The 19,271-nt window shown below is 43.4% G+C and overlaps 1 protein-coding gene across 1 annotated transcript in view; it reads left to right on the top strand.

Moving 5' to 3' along the window:
- Positions 1–19,046, top strand: part of zranb3 (zinc finger, RAN-binding domain containing 3) — a gene marked incomplete at its 5' end in the record, with an annotated part of 76,392 nt that extends 57,346 nt beyond the window's left edge. Inside the window, 6 exon segments of the mRNA XM_080520187.1 lie at positions 2,239–2,381; positions 8,892–9,002; positions 13,896–14,030; positions 14,126–14,318; positions 17,969–18,100; positions 18,464–19,046. Coding sequence (XP_080376313.1) covers positions 2,239–2,381; positions 8,892–9,002; positions 13,896–14,030; positions 14,126–14,318; positions 17,969–18,100; positions 18,464–18,562 — 813 coding nt within the window. The 3' untranslated portion in view covers positions 18,563–19,046.
- Positions 19,047–19,271: the final 225 nt, after the last annotated feature.

Below are 19,271 nucleotides of genomic sequence, written 5' to 3'. Positions count from 1 at the left end.
GGGGGGCGGTGTGGAGCAGTACAAATTAATGTGCGAGGAGAAATGGATGAAGCCCCACCCCCTTTTTGCGATAGCTATGCTCAGAGACTCTGAAAACAGGGTGGAACTTTTTGGAAAACACCTCCGTTTTTCCTGGAAACGGGAAAATTTAACTCTTCCAAAGCGCTCCGACTCCATTTACATGGAAACGGAGCTTTCAAAAACACTCCCGTCTTCATTGAAATGGGAACATGCAACCTTTTGAAAACATTTGAAAGCGCTTCGACTCCCGACTCTGTGGAAATTGGGGGGGGGGGGGGGCAACTTTTTTTTTTCCCAATACTCAGTGTAGGTCTCCATGGGAACATGAAAAGGCAACTTTTTGAAAGTACTCAGACTCAGTCTCCATGAAAACAGGAAAATGCAACTTTTTGAAAATGCTCCAAATCCATCTTCAGCAATGGGGAAAAATGCTACTTTTTTAGAAACGACTCTGTCAACAGAGTAAAGTGCAACTTTTGACATATATGGGCGTGTGGCTTCATTACAAACAAGCAACACCAAACACGCTAACTCAACGTTTCTCTCATTTCCATGTAAATGGACGTCGTTTTACGATTGATGTAATTTTCCTTATTTATATTCCGTATTTTAATATCAAAACCAGACTTGAACCACTGATATGCCCAATGATTTCCCCACTTAATTAGATATAAAATAGACAAACCCTTTGTGAAATCAACGTGTGGCTCTTCAAAAGCTAGTATCGGTGACGCTTTAACCCAGTAGTTTAACATTTCAGTATACTGTTTAAAGTTTCAAAACGTTGCACAGAGACACAAAGTGAACAAAGAGACACAAAGTGGACAAAATAAGACACAAAACGACAATAGATACGCTTAAAGTGGACAAAAAGAGACAAAATGACCCCAAAAACACATAAAATTTTGTCAAAATGCCCACAAAGATGCATAAAGTGGACAAAGAGAGACACAAAATGACCACACAACTTAGTCAAAATAGCTACATAGTTACCTAAAGTGGACAAAATAAACACAAAGACGCATAAAGTGGACAAAGAGAGACACAAAATGACCATAAAATCACATAAAATTGACTGAAAATGACGACATAGATGCATAAAGTGGACCAAATAAGACACAAAATGAACCCAAAGTGGACAAAAAGGGACGCAAAATGACCACAAAAACAAAAATGACTGACTATGACAACATAGATATATAAAGTGGACAAGAACAGACACAAAATTACCACAAAATCACGTAAAATTGTCAAAATGACGACATAGATGCATAAAGTGGACAAAATACACACAAAAACGCATAAAGTGGACAAAGAGAGACATAAAATGACCATAAAATCACAGACAATTGACTGAAAATGATGACATAGATGCATAAAGTGGACAAAATAAGACACAAAATGAACTCAAAGTGGACAAAAAGGGACCCAAAATGACTGCAAAAACAGAAAATTTACTGAAAATGACGACATATATATATATATATATAAAGTGGACTAGAATAAACAAAAAATGACCACAAAAGCACATATCACCCAAAAAACCGACGTGTTATACGTAAAACGTGTTTCAAAACCTACATTTATACAAAGCCTATTATAGGAAACGGGTACGACAGTCGCAGACGACGTCACGCCAGCCACTACAGAATATCCACCTTTCGACAAGAAGGAGAGAAGCGTTGAGGAATCGAAATGTGAATTTTAAATGTGTAAAGCCTTGAAGAGAGAAAGCCTGAATGTCGTGATCGCTGCCGAAACGGTGCGCATATTGAGTTTTCTCCTCACACAAGTCATCTGCTGACAGCAGGTATCTACTTTTTTTTCTTAAAAGTGTAATATGTTGGTAAATTGCCCATTAGGGCTCCGCCACCTCATCTGTTTGTTATTTTGCCGCGAGATTCTCTTTGAATCGCCGACTTGGCTGAAAGCGTAGGCGACTTTGATGGGTTTTTGTTTCAGCTCTCTGGGGGGAAAAAAACGGTCCCCCTCTTTTTTTTTTTTGAATTTGTTTGTTTTTTTTTTACAGCTATGAAGTGTATTTTTGAGGATCGGAATAATGTTTTGCTTTTAAACGAGATTCCAAGGTTCCAAAGCCATCAATTTGTGGCGAAGATGAAGGCGTCAGCCGCTTCGCGTTTCTGCCGGAGATTGAATATGAAGTGAGATGACGTCTCTGCCCCCCTGCCCCCCCCCCCCCCACCTCTATGGTTACAGGTGCTGAGGTTCGTCCGGGAGTGGAGCGTCCTGCCCGCCATGAAGCAGAGACTACTGCGCCGCAGCGGCGTCCTCTTCCACAGTCCGACCCTCGGCCTGCAGCAGCTGGCGGCCGCCCAGCGCCCGCACTCCAGCACCAAGAGGTCAGACACAGATAGGACTTACTCTTACTCTACTGGTGGAAATTCCCTCCGCCTGCAGCCACAGCGCAGCGGCTGGACGGGGGACATGAGCTCATTTGATTAAACATGCTACCGCGGCGAAATCGACGAAACTGATCACAGAGAAACGCGACGTGAGTGTTAAAAGCGCACAGAAATAACAAGCTCAGGACGAAAAAGGTGACTAAAATGACCTAAAAGACACTTTACAGGGACCACAAACAGACATTGAATGCACCGAAGGAGACACAGTGGACAACTAGAGGCACAAACTGACCACAAAGAAACACAGTGGGGGGAAAAAGACACAAAGTGGACAAAGACAGACACTAAAATACCTCAAAGATACACAGTGAACAAACAAAAGACACAAAGTGGACAAAGACAGAGACTAAATGACCACAAAGAGACATTGAGTGGTCAAACAGAGACAAAACAATGACCACACAGTCATAAGCCCAGAGAGACATATTTTAGATCCAAAAAGACACAAAATTCCCAAAGACACAAAACAAAGTGGACAAAAAGAGACACAAAAAGAACACAAAGACACAAACTGGACAAAAAGAGACAAAATGAACACAAAGACACATAAACTGGACAAAAAGAGACAAAATGAACACAAAGACACATAAATTGGACTAAAAGACACAAAATGAACACAAAGACACATAAATTGGACTAAAAGACACAAAATGAACACAAAGACACATAAATTGGACTAAAAGAGGACTAAAAGAGGTGTCTTTGTCCTAAAAGAGGACAAAGACACACAAAGTGGACAAACAAACGGATGCCAAATATGCTCACAATGACTCAAGACTGAAGTAATTTTTTTTGGGGGGGGGGGGAGAATTGCACTATATTTTGCATCGACAGTTTTGAAGAATGACATTAAAAATAATATAATAATTATAGTGTAATAATAATAATAAAAACCAAAAACAAGTCCCACTATTTGCTTCCGCAGCTCCTCATTGCGTCTCCAACGTGCTTGCATGTGTCCTCTGGACAGAGATCGTGTGGACGTGTCGTCTCTAAGCCAATCAGAGGCCGGAACCAGCAGCATTTGTCATTTTCTTACGACATTAGTTCCGTCTGTCAGAGACGGGAAGACGCTTCTGATCGGCGACCGCTCCGTCTTCATCACTCACCTGTGGAACGCCTCCATAACCAGGAACCCCCACCGCGCCCCCCCCCCCCCGCATCGCCAGCCAATCAGCGAGATGTAATCTGACTCGGCAGCCTCCTCCGGGCCCGGCGGTGCAAACGGCGAGATAAATTAGTTCCCACCGTGCGAGATTTTCTCCGAGAAACACGCCGATTTGTAAAAACGAAGCGCCCGGGGGGGGGAGCAGCGGACGGATGAATAGCATATGTGTGTGTGTGTGTGTGTGTGTGTGTGTGTGTGTGTGTGTGTGTGTGTGTGTGTGTGTGTGTGTGTGTGTGTGTGTGTGTGTGTGTGTGTGTGGGTGTATCAAAGGATGTCAGCTGAGGCGTGCGAGAAGACGGGATGAACGCCGCTTATGTGTACATGCGTGTTGTTGTTGTGTTTTTTTTTTGACAAACAAGCATTGTTGCTGGCACACTAATTACAGCTGGCGTGGATGGAGGCAGGGGGAGTTTGCCAATTACAGAGTAGACTCCAGTGTGTGTGTGTGTGTGTGTGTGTGTGTGTGTGTGTGTGTAGGGGGGAGGGGAAAAAAAAAAAAAAAAGAGGGAGAGCGTCTCTCAAACAGCGTTTTTTTCGGGTGCCTGAACCTAATCAAGGTGCGAGTAGGAGGCTTGATTTGATCCCCGTTTGATTTATTCACCAATCAGAACCAATCAGGCTCCAGCCACTGGCTCGGCCCCGCCTCCCAGCCCCCCCCCCCCCCCCGGGTTTCTAATGCGCCGGATGGGAGTTGAATATGTTTGTTTTTTTTAATCCAGTTAAAATCCAGCTTAGAAAAAAATTACCACAATATTGCCTGCGAATAGGCCCATATAATCACTGTAGTCAAGAGAAAAAACAAAACAAAAAAATTTTAAATTCTTGTTATAATCGGCTTTTTTTTGGACGATCTAAAGATAAAAATGGCTTGAAAGACAATTAAAGGGGCAGTGGACACGTGACAACACTCCAGCGGACCCCTTTAAAAGCTCCTGAGCGATGGTTTTCTCATTACAGAGATAAGGAATAAATGATGTGTCACAGGGACAGCAGGAGGCCAAATTAAAAAAAAAAAAAAAAAAAGGCCCGGTAAGAGCTTGAAAAGTTTTGTAAAAGCAGAGCGAAGTAAAATCGCCGCGTCCCCACTGTGCAGGAGCGATTAAGGAGTGTCCACACAGATGCTGCGGCGCCAAACACTGATCTGCACGTGACGCCTTCGCTTCTTTTAACCTTAAAAAGGCGCTGAAAAGGGAACTGATGGAGAGAAATGGGCTTTTTTTTTATCACCATGGCCGATGTCGCTTCAAGAAGTTACATTTGATCCCTTTTCTATAGAGACGGAGCATTTTCAAAAAGTTACGTTTTACCCCTTTTGTATAGAGATGGAACATTTTCAAAAAGCTACATTTTACCCCTTTTCTGTAGAGATGGAACATTTCCTAAAAGTTACATTTTCCCCCTTTTCTATAGAGACGGAGCATTTTCAAAAAGTTACATTTTACCCCTTTTGTATAGAGATGGAACATTTTCAAAAAGTTACATTTTGCCCCTTTTCTGTAGAGATGGAACATTTCCTAAAAGTTACATTTGATCCATTTTCTATAGAGTTTCAAAAAGTTACATTTCCCCCTTTTCTATAGAGACGGAGCATTTTCAAAAAGTTACATTTTACCCCTTTTGTATAGAGATGGAACATTTTCAAAAAGTTACATTTTGCCCCTTTTCTGTAGAGATGGAACAGTTCCTAAAAATTACATTTGATCCATTTTCTATAGAGTTTCAAAAAGTTACATTTTCCCCCTTTTCTATAGAGACAGCGTTTTCCAAAAGTTACATTTTATCACTTTTCTATACAGACAGCATTTTCCAAAAGTTACATTTTATCCCATTTCTATAGAGACAGCATTTTCAAAAAGTGAAATTTTATCCGTTTTCTATAGAGACAGCGTTTTCCAAAAGTTACATTTTACCCCTTTTCTATAGAGATGGAACATTTTCAAAAAGTTACATTTTACCCCTTTTCTATAGAGACAGCGTTTTCAAAAAGTTACATTTTATCCCTTTTCTATAGAGACAGCGTTTTCAAAAAGTTAAATTTTCCACCTTTTCTATAGAGACAGAATGTTTTCAAAAAGTTGCTTTTTTCCCCATTTCCATGTAGACACAATCAAAGCATTCTCAAAAAGTTGCTTTTTTACCCCCCATTTGCACGTAGATTAAGCGTTGTTAAAAAGTTGTGCGGTCCCCCCCCATTTCCACCGCGCCGCCGCCGAGGCATCTTTGAAAAAGTTCCCCCTTTTTCTCACCAAGTTGCCTTTTCAAAGTTTTTGTCTTCGCTCATTGTCATGTAAATGAGGCGGAGGACGTCCAGGCTGTTCCTCCTCAAAGAGTCACGGCGTGGAAAAAAAACCCACGATTCCCAAATAAGCAACTTGACCCTTCAGGTGCATGAAATAAACATGACAACTCCTAAACATGCAAAACGACCAGAAAGCCTGAAAAAAACGAGCTCAAAACGACACAAAAACGGCAACAAAATATCCACAGGCTGAGTTGGGGTGTTTTCTAAAAGTTGTGCGTTCCACTGTTTCCACAGAGAAAGAGTCAGAGCATTTCCGAAAAAGGTCTTTGTTCCCCCGTTTCCATGGAGACGCCGCATTTTCAAAAAGTTGTGTTTTCTCCCCACCATTTCCACAAAGACGGAGTTGCCGTGTCTTTTTTTCTTTTTTAGAAAAGTTGCATTTCCTCCGTTTCCCTGAAGCATTATCTAAAAGTTGCGTGTTCCCCCGTTTCCACTTCGACAACGCTTTTTCATAAAGTTGCATTTTCCACGGTTTCCGCAAAAGAACGAGTCGGAGCATTTTGAAAAAGTTACGTGTTTGCAAAAAAATTGCTTCATCCCCCTCTGTTTCCACAGAAACGCAGTCGGGGGGGGGGGTTTTCAAAAAAGTTTCACCCTCCCCTGTTTCCATGGAGACCAAGTTGGAGCATTTTTAAGAAGTTGCACTTTTCTCACGTTAGACAGAGGGGGGAGTAAGCATTTTCAAAAAGTTGCAATCTCTCTGTTCACACGGTTGGGAAAAACAAGGAGGAAGTCACCAGAGAGACACGCGATTCATGCATTTGGAGGTCAAACGTGTTTTGGGACCGTTGGAGGGGGGGAAAAAACAAAACTGTGACGCAATGTGCCGTTGTTGTTTTTTTGTTTTTGTCGTTTTGATCAAAGCGGACGTATGAGGCGGAGTTCCGTGCGGTTGTTTCCTGGAGGCTACCCGGAGAGAGAGAATGTCATTCATACTGAGGGAAGCGGGGCCCGCTGGATGAACACACACACACACACACACACACACACACACACACACACACACACACACACACACACACACACACACACACACACACACACACACACACACACACACACACACACACACACACACACACACACACACACACACACACACACACACACACACACACACACAGAGAGAAGCACAGCCGGACTCCAGTGTAGTTTGGAGGTGCGTCGTTTCATCCCGCCTCAGCTCCGGGACCGTTTGAAGCGAAAAAGCGGCTCTTGCGTTTGATGGAGACTTACCTTCTTCCTCCTCCTCCTCCTCCTCCTCCTCCTCCTCCTCTTCCTCGTCCCTCAGCTTCCAGACAAACTTCTCCTCTTTGATCTCTCTCTCTCTCTCTCTCTCCTCCACTCTTCCGCCTCCTGTCATCCTTCTTTCCCATCTCTGACAGGATTGTGTCCAGATGGAGCAAATGCACAGAAATGCTAATTGGGGGGGGAAAAACACTGTTCTCTTATTTTGAAGGTGTAAAATATCGAATACCCCCCACCCCTCCATGTAGTAAATGTTTTTTCTTAGTTAAGCAGCGTTGAATTTATTTCTCGACATGCCTTTTAGCTCCAGGAGCCGTTCCAGCTATTGATTTTTGTTTCAGCGGTGGCAGGGCCGCCGTTTGTCTGCCAGCGGTAAAACTTTCGCCAAGCTAAGGCGGGGGAATTGACGCCGCCGTCAAAACAAATACGCCGTTTTAATTATCGACCGGCGATCGGCTTCGACACCCGAGTCGAGTGACGCCGGACTTTCTCTCTTTCAACACGTCTTTGCAACACGTTTAATCCCGTGCATGGAGTGTTTGGGAAAAGTGGCGCTGTTCCCCCGTTTCCACGGAAGATGGGGTCGGATCGTTTTCGAAAAGTTGAGCGTTTTCACGGAAGGGGAGCTTATGAAAAATTGTTTTGTTCCCGTTTCCAGGGAGACGGAGCATTTTCCAAAAGTTGATCCTTCCCCCCCTGTTCCACGAAGATGGAAAGTTGAGGTGTTGCCTCTGTTTCCACAGAGCATTTTCTAAAAGTTGTGCTTCCCCTGTTTCAACAGAGAAAAAGTCACAGCGTTTCCGAAAAAGGTCTTCGTTCCCCTATTTCCATGGAGACACCGCGTTTTCAAAAAGTTGCATTTTACCCCCCATTTTCACAAAGACGGAGTTGCCGTGTTGTTTCCCTGAAGCATTTTCTAAAAGTTGCGTGTTCCCCTGTTTCCACTGAGACAACTTTTTCATAAAGTTGCATTTTCCATGGTTTCCGCAAAAAATGAGTCTGAGCATTTGTTTGCCAAAAATTCCTTCATCCCCCGTTTCCACAGAAACGTAGTCGGTCAATTTTCCAAAACAGTTGCACCCTCCCCTGTTTCCATGGAGACCAAGCTGGAGCGTTTTTAAGAAGTTGCACTTTTCTCACATAGACAGGGGTAGTAAGCATTTTTCAAAAAGTTGCATTCTCTCTGTTCACACGGAGCCGGGGCGTTTTCGAAAACCTCCACCTTGGGGGTCAAAAAGTTGTGTTTTCAGTGGCTCCGAGCACCGTTGTCGTGTCAACACATCCCCAAAGCACGACGGAATGTCGCCGCTACCGCCGCCGCTTTAGCGTGCAGCCGAAGCAGGAAGTTCATTCACCCCCCCTCCCCCTCCCCCCACGATTACTCCCAACCCCTCCTCCCGCTCGGCTGTATTTCATGTCAACTCGGACCACCGGAGGTCGTTTTAATCCGGCACGGAGAGTTTTGTTCAATTTTCCACCTGGCGTCGGTATCACCGGGGCCGTAAAACCAGATGGATGAGATTAGATGGCCGACGGTCCCCGTGGGGGGGGGGGGATCAGGCCGCCGCCGCCACCGCCACGGCGGTAATGGGATTCAGCGGGGGGGGAGGATGTATTTTGGAGTTTCGGTGTCAGATTGAGTCCCGGGATTACAGCAAAGATGTCTCACGAGATGGTCGGCGGCGAGTTTTAACGGTCCATCTCTCCGGCTCCGTGGTTTTTTTCGCAGGTATCTGAGCCGAGACGACGTGGCCCAGGCCTCCCTGAGCCGGGCCCAGCAGGGGGGGGGCACCGTCCGGGTCGTCACCAAGGAAACCAAGAAATCCGCCTCTTCGGAAAGGTGAGTCCATGTTGGCACTGATACCTCTTTCTGAAAGGACAAGTACAAGCTTTGACCTTGAGCTACTTGCCGATACTGAGTAACGATACAAGTACTACCCTTTAGCTACTTGCCGATACCGAGTAACGATACGAGTACTAAGCTTTAGCTGCTTGCTAATACCCAGTACTGAAAAGAGTACTAAGTTTTAACTGTACTAACATTTTAGCATATAGCATGTAGTATTGCTGGGGTAGGATCCTTGAAACACTTTAGCATGTAGCATTGCTGGGGTAGGATCCTTGAAACGCTTTAGCATATAGCATGTAGCATTTCTGGGGTAGGATCCTTGAAACACTTTGGCATATAGCATGTAGCATTGCTGGGTAGGATCCTCAAAATACTTTAGCATGTAACATTGCTGGGGTAGGATCCTCGAAACACTTTAGCATATAGCATGTAGCATTGCTGGGGTAGGATCCTTGAAACCCTTTAGCATATAGCATGTAGCACTGCTGGGGTAGGATCCTTGAAACCCTTTAGCATATAGCATGTAGCATTGCTGGGGTAGGACCCTTGAAAACTTTAGCATATAGCATGTAGCATTGCTGCGGTAGGACCCTTGAAAACTTTAGCATATAGCATGTAGCATTGCTGGGGTAGGACCCTTGAAACACTTTAGCATGTAGCATTGCTGCGGTAGGATCCTTGAAACACTTTAGCATGTAGCATGTAGCACTGCTGGGGTAGGATCCTTGAAACCCTTTAGCATATAGCATGTAGCACTGCTGGGGTAGGATCCTTGAAACCCTTTAGCATATAGCATGTAGCACTGCTGGGGTAGGATCCTTGAAACCCTTTAGCATATAGCATGTAGCATTGCTGGGGTAGGACCCTTGAAAACTTTAGCATATAGCATGTAGCATTGCTGGGGTAGGACCCTTGAAACACTTTAGCATGTAGCATTGCTGCGGTAGGATCCTTGAAACACTTTAGCATGTAGCATGTAGCACTGCTGGGGTAGGATCCTTGAAACCCTTTAGCATATAGCATGTAGCACTGCTGGGGTAGGATCCTTGAAACCCTTTAGCATATAGCATGTAGCACTGCTGGGGTAGGATCCTTGAAACCCTTTAGCATATAGCATGTAGCATTGCTGGGGTTGGACCCTTGAAAACTTTAGCATATAGCATGTAGCATTGCTGCGGTAGGACCCTTGAAAACTTTAGCATATAGCATGTAGCATTGCTGCGGTAGGATCCTTGAAACACTTTAGCATATAGCATGTAGCATTGCTGCGGTAGGATCCTTGAAACACTTTAGCATATAGCATGTAGCATTGCTGGGGTAGGATCCTTGAAACCCTTTAGCATGTAGCACTGCTGGGGTAGGATCCTTGAAACCCTTTAGCATGTAGCATGTAGCACTGCTGTTAACATCGAAACAGTATCTGTGCATCTCCAGTGAAAACATTCAAAGCATCGAAGCTGCTTCATTTCATTGCGCAATTATCATTTTATCTTTATATTTCCGCCATTCATCACAGTGTTTTGACCATCTTTTTTTCTTTTTGTGTGTGTGTGAAAACAAGTCTCAAGGTTCCGTCTGATCACTTTGGGATTCAGAGTATTTTCATTTTCCTCTTTCCGCTCGGCTGTCTCCATGGAGATCTGTATGTGCCTTGTGGGAGAGGCACAAGGGCCCCGCTGAGTGTGTTAGTACAGTAAATATAGACCATAATACAATCTTCTGGGTGAGATGCAGCGGCCAGCTCACCCCGGGAGGCAATATCGCTATGGAAACCTGCAGCGCACACACACACACACACACACAGACACACTGGTGTATAAAAAATGCCTGTAATAGTCCGTGAAGTGCCTTAAAGGTGCTGTTGTGGATTTATGTTTGAGATTTGTACTCCGTGAGGAATCACAAGAGTATCTCTTGAGTTATGGGGGAGGCGTTTGGCCGTAAAATGATCACGTTTGTTCAGCAATCCAATAACGTGTTGATGCCTACACCCCCCCCCACCCACCCCCATTATGCCTGACTCGTATGTCAAGCTGAAAATATAAACACGGCTCTTATGTGCGACGTGATCAGAGGTGAACGCAGCCTGACAGATCCACTTCCCACGGAGGAAGAGTGGAGCTCCAGTACGTATTTAGACTTCTGAGCCGGTTAAAGTCCTCAAATCAATAAATGAGAGAATATAACCTGTGACCGACTCGGATTTTCATTAATGTCCGAATCACTGAACTTGAGACCTTCTTATTAATCTCGTCCTTTAATCTCATCAAGTCGTTGTCGCAGAGGTTGAAACCCACTAATGAGGCCGTGCAGAGAACAATACGCTATAAACATTAGCAGTGGGAGGACACGGGTCATTCAATCCCTCCTCCTCCTCCCCCCACCGTTTCCACGGAAACGGGAGTCAGAGTGTTTTTGAAAAGTTGAGTTTTCCCTTGTTTCCATGAGGGATTCAAAGCGTTTTCTCAGTTCCTATTTTTTTTTTTTTTTTTTTAAGTTACGTATTTGCCTATTTTCACATAAATGGAGCATTTTTCACAAGTTGTGATTTTAGCCTCATTTCCATGGAGTTGGAGTATTTCTCAAAAGTTGCGTATTACCCCGTTTCCATGGAGACAGAGGCAGAGCATTTTCAAAAAGTTGTTTTTAACCCCCTGTGTCCGTAGGGAGAAAAGTGGACCATTTTAAAAAAGTCGCATTTCCCCCCCCATCTACATAGACAGAGGTGAGGCATTTTTGAAAAGTTATGTTTTCTGCCCTTTCCATTGAGACAAAAATGGACCATTTTCAAAAAGTTGCATTGTAGAAAAGTCGTATTTTTCCCCATCTACATAGACAGAGGTGAGGCATTTTTGAAAAGTTCTGTTTTCTAACATTTCCATGGAGACAAAAACGGAGCATTTTTGAAAAGTCACATTTTCGAAAAGTCGCATTTTCCCCATCTACATAGACAGAGGTGAGGCATTTTTGAAAAAATATGTTTTCTGCCCTTTCCATGGAGACAAAAACAGAGTATTTTTGAAAAGTCACATTTTCGAAAAGTCGCATTTCCCCCCGTCTACATAGACAGAGGTGAGGCATTTTTGAAAAATTATGTTTTCTGCCATTTCCCTGGAGACAAAAATGGAGCATTTTCAAAAAGTCTAATTTTTCCCATCTACATAGACAGAACATTTTTGAAAAGTTGCGTTTTCGAAAAGTCGCATTTCCCCCGTCTACATAGAGGTGAGGCATTTTCTCCCATTTTGCAGGTGGCTTTGCCACCCGTTTCCATGGAGACGGAGTTGGAAACATTTTCAAAAAGGTCGCATTTTCAGCACTGCTGTCATGGAATAAGTCAAACTTGCCGTGTCAGCGGGCCCTTAATCCTCGTTCACACGTCGACGCCATGACAATTTAAAGTCCCGTCATTTCCTCATGTGATCGTTGAAAAATTGCGAGTTGTCGAGTTACAAATACTCTATTTCTGTCTGTCTCTCTCTCTCTTTTTTTAAAAATTGTCCAACCACTAGACTTTGCTGGCACAGCATTCGTCTCTTGGTACTTCTGATTTTTTTGGGGGATCTTCTCAATTTTCAAGCAGCAGGGTTCCGTTCTTTTTTTTTTTAAATTCTCTTCTTCATTTCTATGATTAAAATTTCCCTCTGTAGCATCTCTCTCTCTCTCTCTCTCTCTCTCTCTCCCTCTCTCTCTCTCTTTGTTCCCATTCCTGTCTCTCTGAATGGTAAACCATGGGGAAAGAGAATTGGGTCCATCTGTCCCCTCCGCCGTCCTGCTGGGACGCCGTGGCGAGCGCCCAGACTCGTCGGGGGGGGGTTATGGGGGGGCGGTGCCAAAGAGGACGGGCGCTCAACCCGCATGCTTCTGCAGATCTGACGCGCTGCGCTGGACGCAACCACACGGCTTCCTGCGGCCATATGGAGCAAAAAAAAAATCCCACCATTTATTTTCATCGGATGAAATATTTATATAGGTTGTGTCTTTTTTTTTAAAAACATTTATTTATTAATTTTTTTCTGCTGATGTTTAAAAACTGCCGCTTGTGTCGTCAAAACAACAAAAAACAAATCTGCAGCGGCGACTTCACCCGAGTGAAAAAGAATAAAAGACATTAAAAACAATACATTGCATACACCCGTCAGCTAAAAAAAGAATTTCAGACGCATTTAAAAAATATATATATATTTTTTCAAAATGTCGCGGTTCCCATTGCAGACGAGCACTTTCGAAAAAGTCTTCCATGGAGATGAAGCGTTTTCAAAATGTTGCCGTTTCCACGGAGACGGACCACATTTGAAAAGTTGCATTTTCAATGGAGATGAAGTGTTTTCAAAACGATGGGATTTCTCCATTGAGTTGAGCATTTAAAAAAAAAAAAAAAAAAAACCCAGCTTTTTCAATGGAGATGAAGCATTTTCAGAAAGTTGTGTTTTCAAAAGTTGGGGTTTCCATGGAGGTGGCGCTGGGAGAGTTTTTGAAATGTTGCGTGGACCCTTGTTTCCACGGAGACGAAGCTTGAGCGTTTTCAGAAAGTTGCGTAGTCCCTCGTCTCCATGGGTTGGAACTTTTTCCAAAAACTGCCGCGGAGCATTTTGGAATGGTTAGTTTCCACTTTTCTCCAGTTTCCACCAGAAACTTCGTGGGCTTTGTCGTTGAATTCCCCAAGCCGCCACCTTCACTACTCCGCTTGACACTTTCCGCGTTTTAAAAAGTGCGGCGGAGGTGAGACTGTCAAAAAGGAGGACGGGTGTTTTAAAAACTCCAGTCTATTGGGAAAATGGAGTTTCCATTCAAATGCAGCCGACTGAGCATCAAAGGGAACATCTCCGTCCGTGCATGACGCCATTAATTATCATTAAACGTGTTGTTTTCTTCCTGCCTCAGCGAGGACACGCCCCCTAGTGGCTCGGCGGGCTTCCTGCAGGCGCTGGACGGTGAGGGCGTCCCCCTGTGTCTCTCCTGCCAGGGGGCCTGCCCGACCTCCGGGGGGGCCTGGGATTCTCGATTCTGCACTCACAGGTAACAGGGAGGGGCCGGGGTTATAACATCCGCCGTCCGGATGTTTATGACACTTTAAAAACGTCTCCCCCCCCTCCCCCACCGGGGGGACGTAGGTGTCAGGAGGACTTCCTGCTGCGCTCCAGCCAGCCCTTCATGCGGTCGCGGGTGCTGGAGGCGGAGCGCGGCGTCTGCCAGCACTGCGGCCTCGACGCGCACGACCTCTTCGTCAGGGTGCGCGAGGCCCCGCCCCCTCGCCGCAAGGACCTGCTGGAGGACACCCGGCTGGCCCAGCTGCCGCTCAGACAGGTGGAGTTGTGAGGGGGGAAGGGGGGGGGGGGGGGGGGGGACGCAAAACCTCGATCGGACCGGAGGGAACGTGTGGGGTTTTTTTTTTGTGTGTTGTATGAAGTACAAAGGAGGTAAATGTAGGAGAAACTTAATGTTTTGAAAGCATCACGGCGCCCGAGAATCTGATTTAAAACGAAAAATAAACAAATAAAGTCTTCAAAAGATACAAAATAAACAAATAAAGTCTCCAAAAGATACAAAATAAACAAAGTCTCTAAAAGATACAAAATAAACAAATAGTCTCCAAAGGTTACAAAATAAACAAATAAAGTCTCTAAAAGATACAAAATAAACAAATAGTCTCTAGAAATAAACAAATAAAGTCTCTAGAAATAAACAAATAAAGTCTCTAAAAGATACCAAATAAACAAATAGTCTCTAGAAATAAACAAATAAAGTCTCTATAAATAAACAAATAAAGTTTCTAAAAGATACAAAATAAACAAATAAAGTCTCTAAAAGATGCAAGATAGTCTCTAAAAGATACAAGATAAAGTCTCCAAAAGATACAAAATAAACAAATAAAGTCTAAAAATAAACAAATAAAGTCTCTAAAAATAAACAAATAGTCTCTAAAAGATACAAAATAAACAATGCGACTATGTTTGATGTAAAATGATAAAAATGAGGTATTTGTACCAAAATAGGACAATAAATGGTCTTAAAGGTGTAAAGAATAACCAGAATATGACAAGAAATGATAAAAAAAAGAGGTATTTGTACTAAAATATGACAATATGTGAAGTAAAACTAAAATGTGACAATAAATATAGCGTGAAATAATAAAAGAAAGAGCAACGTGAGCATATATGGCGACAAACCTGTACATAATAACCAAAATGGGCCAATAAAAGTGAAAAGAAATGATCATAAAAAGAGGTATTTGCAGAGAAATGTGACCATTTGTGTGATTTAAAACGACAAAAAGAGGTGTTAAAGTATAATGTGACGTGAAATGATGAAAAAATGAAGGTATTCTATCAAAACATGGCCACAAAGGTGAACAAAATTACAAAAATGTGACAATATATGTTAGAAGGAATCATTACAAAAAAAGGAATTTGGACCAAAATGAGATCTTTGTAACCAATAAAATGATATAAAATGATATAAAAGAGGTATTTGTACTAAAATATGACAGTAAATGGCCATAAAGCGGCGCAAATTAACAAATAAGTGACAATATTTGTGAAATGATCAAATCGAGGTATTTGTACCAAGATATAATGATGAAAGCTTCATCTCTGCAGGAAAACGAGGTGGAGGGAAAAAAAAAAGTTTTGAAATGATCAATTCTGCAACAAAATGTTGCAGATCGAGGAACAGATTTCGAAAAAAAAAAAAATGTCACAATTGTGTTAAAAAACAAAAACAAATATGAGACTAAAAACACCCTGCGAATGTGCAAAGAAGCTCAAATTAATCCTTGAAGTGATAAATAGAAAAATTGAATTATAATTTTTTTTTTTGGAGATAAATTGATTTGAAAAAAACCCAACAAAAAACGAGTTGCAGACGTGAAGACGTTAGCAGGCGGCGGTCTCCTGGTGTGAAGGCTTGTTGTTTTATCTGGGCGTTTGTGAGAAGTGTAAAAAATAAATGCACCCTTGTACTCGCCGTCACACACACACACACGTACACACACGCACACAGACACACACACACACACATCTCGGGGCCACCAGTAAATGGATTGCTGGGCCCATTGATTTCCTCTCTCCTCTCCCAGCGCCCGGACCTCCACCAGTAAGCCTGTTTGATTTGGTTGGCTGTTATCCTGCAAAGCCACCCCCCCCAACCCCTCCCTCCTTACACACACACACACACACACACACCACCCCTCCACCCAGCGGCGCCGGCGGCGGCGGCATCAGCGGCGATCGATGCGGCGAGCTTTAGAGGAAACAAACTCAGCCACACGATAAGGCGGCGAGAGAAGCCTCCAGATTATCGGCTCATTCCGGGGGTTCTTCTGTGTGTGTGTGTGTGTGTGTGTGTGTGTGTGTGTATACCTAAGGGTGTGTGTGTTGGTATTTCGGTGCAGGAAAAGGTGGGGTCTCTCTCTCTCTCTCTCTCTCTCTCTCTCTCTCTCGGGGGGGGGGGGGGGGTCTGGGGGCTGCTTTATCCACCACTGCTCGGTCAGACTTTTCTGTTTGTTTGAAGACTTCATGATCAAAAATGGCGAAATTGATCTTTCAAGGCCACAAATTCGTATTTTGTGGCTTTAAAATAGGGATTTTCGGTGCAAAAATCTGATTCCGTGGCAACAAATCAATACTTCTTGGCATCAAATTTGTGCTTTCTGGCCACAAATGATTGTTTTGTGGAAACAAATAACTGTTGTGGCCTCAAATTAATATTTAGTCGCCTGAAAATAGTATTCTTTTGCCACAAATTTGTATTTTGTGGCTTCAAAATAGGATTTTTTTGGGGCCAAAAATGTATTTCTTTCAAGAAATACATTTTTGGCCTCAAAAGCCATATTTCGAGGCAACAAATTAGTGTTTAAAGGCCATAAATTGAGATTTCGTGGCCACAAGTTTATATTTTGTGGTGGCAAATTGATATTTTGTGGCCAAAAATGTATATCCTGTGGCAACAAATTCATATTTCAAAGGAACTAATTAGTATTTCATGGCTTCAAATTAGTATCTACAGGCCACAAATTCATATTTCCTGGCAGCAAATTAATATTTCGTGGCCAAAAAAGTATATTCTGTGGTCCAAATCAGTATTTCATGGCTACGAATTCACATTTTGTGGCAACAAACAAGGGATTTGTGTATTTTGTGGCCACAAATTTATATTTTGTGGCAATGAATTCATATTTCAAAGGAACTAATTAGTATTTCATGGTTTCAAATTAGTATCTAAAGGCCACAAATTCATATTTCCTGGCAACAAATTAGTATTTCGTGGCCAAAAAAGTATATTCTGTGGTCCAAATCAGTATTTCATGGCTACGAAGTCATGTTTTGTGGCCACAAATTAGTATTTCGTGGCCACAAATTAAGATTTTATGGCCTCAAATAAATTTTTCGAGACAACGAATGAGTCTTTCACGGCCTCCAATTAGTATTTAAACGCCACAAATTAATATTTCACGGCCACAAATGAGTATTTTGTGGCCGTGAGGTCCTGTGAATAGCAGGCCAGAGGCGTACCTGAGCCGGGGGTCAAAGGTCACGGTAGATCCGGCCTAACCGCAGACCTTCATTAGCAGCTGCTTCTCCCCCCCCCCCCCCGCAGCTCGTTTTCATTAAGTCTCACAGTTTCTGCCTCGGCTGTGCTTTTCTTTCTTTTCTTTTTTTTTGCTGCGTGATGCCTCGCTTCATCTCCTTTTATTGTTGCGGTCCCGGCGGCCGCCGCCGACATTTGTTTAATATCGGCGGCGTTTTGTGTGCGAGCGAAGCGAAGCGTTTACTAAAGACATCACATCGGCACGGCAAAAATTAACTCCAGCGGAGATGGATGGTTTTGGGAGGGGCGGCTTGTTTTTGGCAATTTCGAGCGTTTATGAGGGGGGGCATGCCGGAGGGTAATCAAACTGAGTGTGTGTGTGTGTGTGTGTGTGTGTGTGTGTGTGTGTGTGTGTGTGTGTGTGGCAGCTGAACGAGATGATCCGCGCTCCGGTGGAAGGCGACTTCTGGCAGGTGGACCACATCCGGCCGGTGTACAGCGGGGGGGGGCAGTGCTCGCTGGACAACCTGCAGACGCTCTGCACCGTCTGCCACAGAGCCGTGAGACACACACACACACACACACACACACGCGCACACACGCACACTCGCACACGCGTTCCGCGGCGGTAATGCGTTGGTCAAACACATTGATCAAACGCAGTAATCGCGTCACGTTGATCTATAGCGTTTGTCGCGTCTGTCCTGGGAGCGTTTTTACCCCCCTCGGTCAATATTTCAGAATTACACACACGTTTCTTTTAAAAAAAGAAAAAAAAAAAAAAAAGGATGTTGTAGCAGAAAATGAAATATCACGAAGCCAAACGGGGGAAACTGATCGGACACTTTTACATTTTTGCGTCTTACGTCATGTACTGTCGTTTAGAATTTTTTTTGTTTGTGTTTATTTTTGTTCGCCTGCAGAGGACGGCGCTTCAGGCCAGAGAGCGCAGCCGCATGAGGAAGAGCGCGGCGGCCTCCAGGGTGGCGTCGGACATCACCAAGTTCTTCGTCCGGAAATGAAGCGTTTGAGCGTTTATGTCGGAGCCAATGAGGTTTTTTTGAGACATTTAGGTAAAAAAAACTAGGCAAACGGTTTATTTTATCTATTTTTTTTTTAGACATTAGGTTAAAAACTAGGCAAACGGTTTTTTTTGGAGACATTTAGGTAAAAAATTAGGCAAACAGGGTTTTTTTGGTTTTTTTGAGACATTTAGGTTAAAAACTAGGCAAACACTTTTCTTTTCCCCTCCTTTTCAATTACATAAGCGACGTCCCGCTGTGGAAATGCTAATTCAGCCAGGTCCTCTCTTGTTCCGAAACGTCAAGAAGCGTACCCAAGTTTTGATTTATGATCTCCCCCCCTCCCCCTTCTTCTTCTTCTTCTATTTTTTTTTTTTTTTTGCCTGAGGCTGAAATGGAGCAGCTTGTTTAGAAGATGCTGCTATTTTCAGATTTTTTTTTTTTTTTTTGTGCAAACTATGTGAAAAAGTAGCAGGGTTGAGAGATGACGTGATTAAGTGGCTGGATCCAGGTGTCCTCGTTTTTTGTTTTTTTGAACGTTGTAATTCGTCTTGCCGTGAAATAAAAACAAATCCTATCAGTTTTGGCCCGTTGTCCTCCTTCGCCCAGGACTGTAAATACGGTTGTTTCGACAACTGGCACACACACACAAAAAGAAAAAAGCTTTTCATCGCCTGGAGTCAGGAACATTATTGTCCACGCATCCACC

The sequence above is a fragment of the Blennius ocellaris genome, assembly GCF_963422515.1.
Source record: "Blennius ocellaris genome assembly, chromosome: 24".
In the NCBI taxonomy this organism is placed as follows: domain Eukaryota; kingdom Metazoa; phylum Chordata; class Actinopteri; order Blenniiformes; family Blenniidae; genus Blennius; species Blennius ocellaris.
Note: the sequence above shows the minus strand (reverse complement) of the source record. Positions and strands in the feature narration are given on the sequence as shown.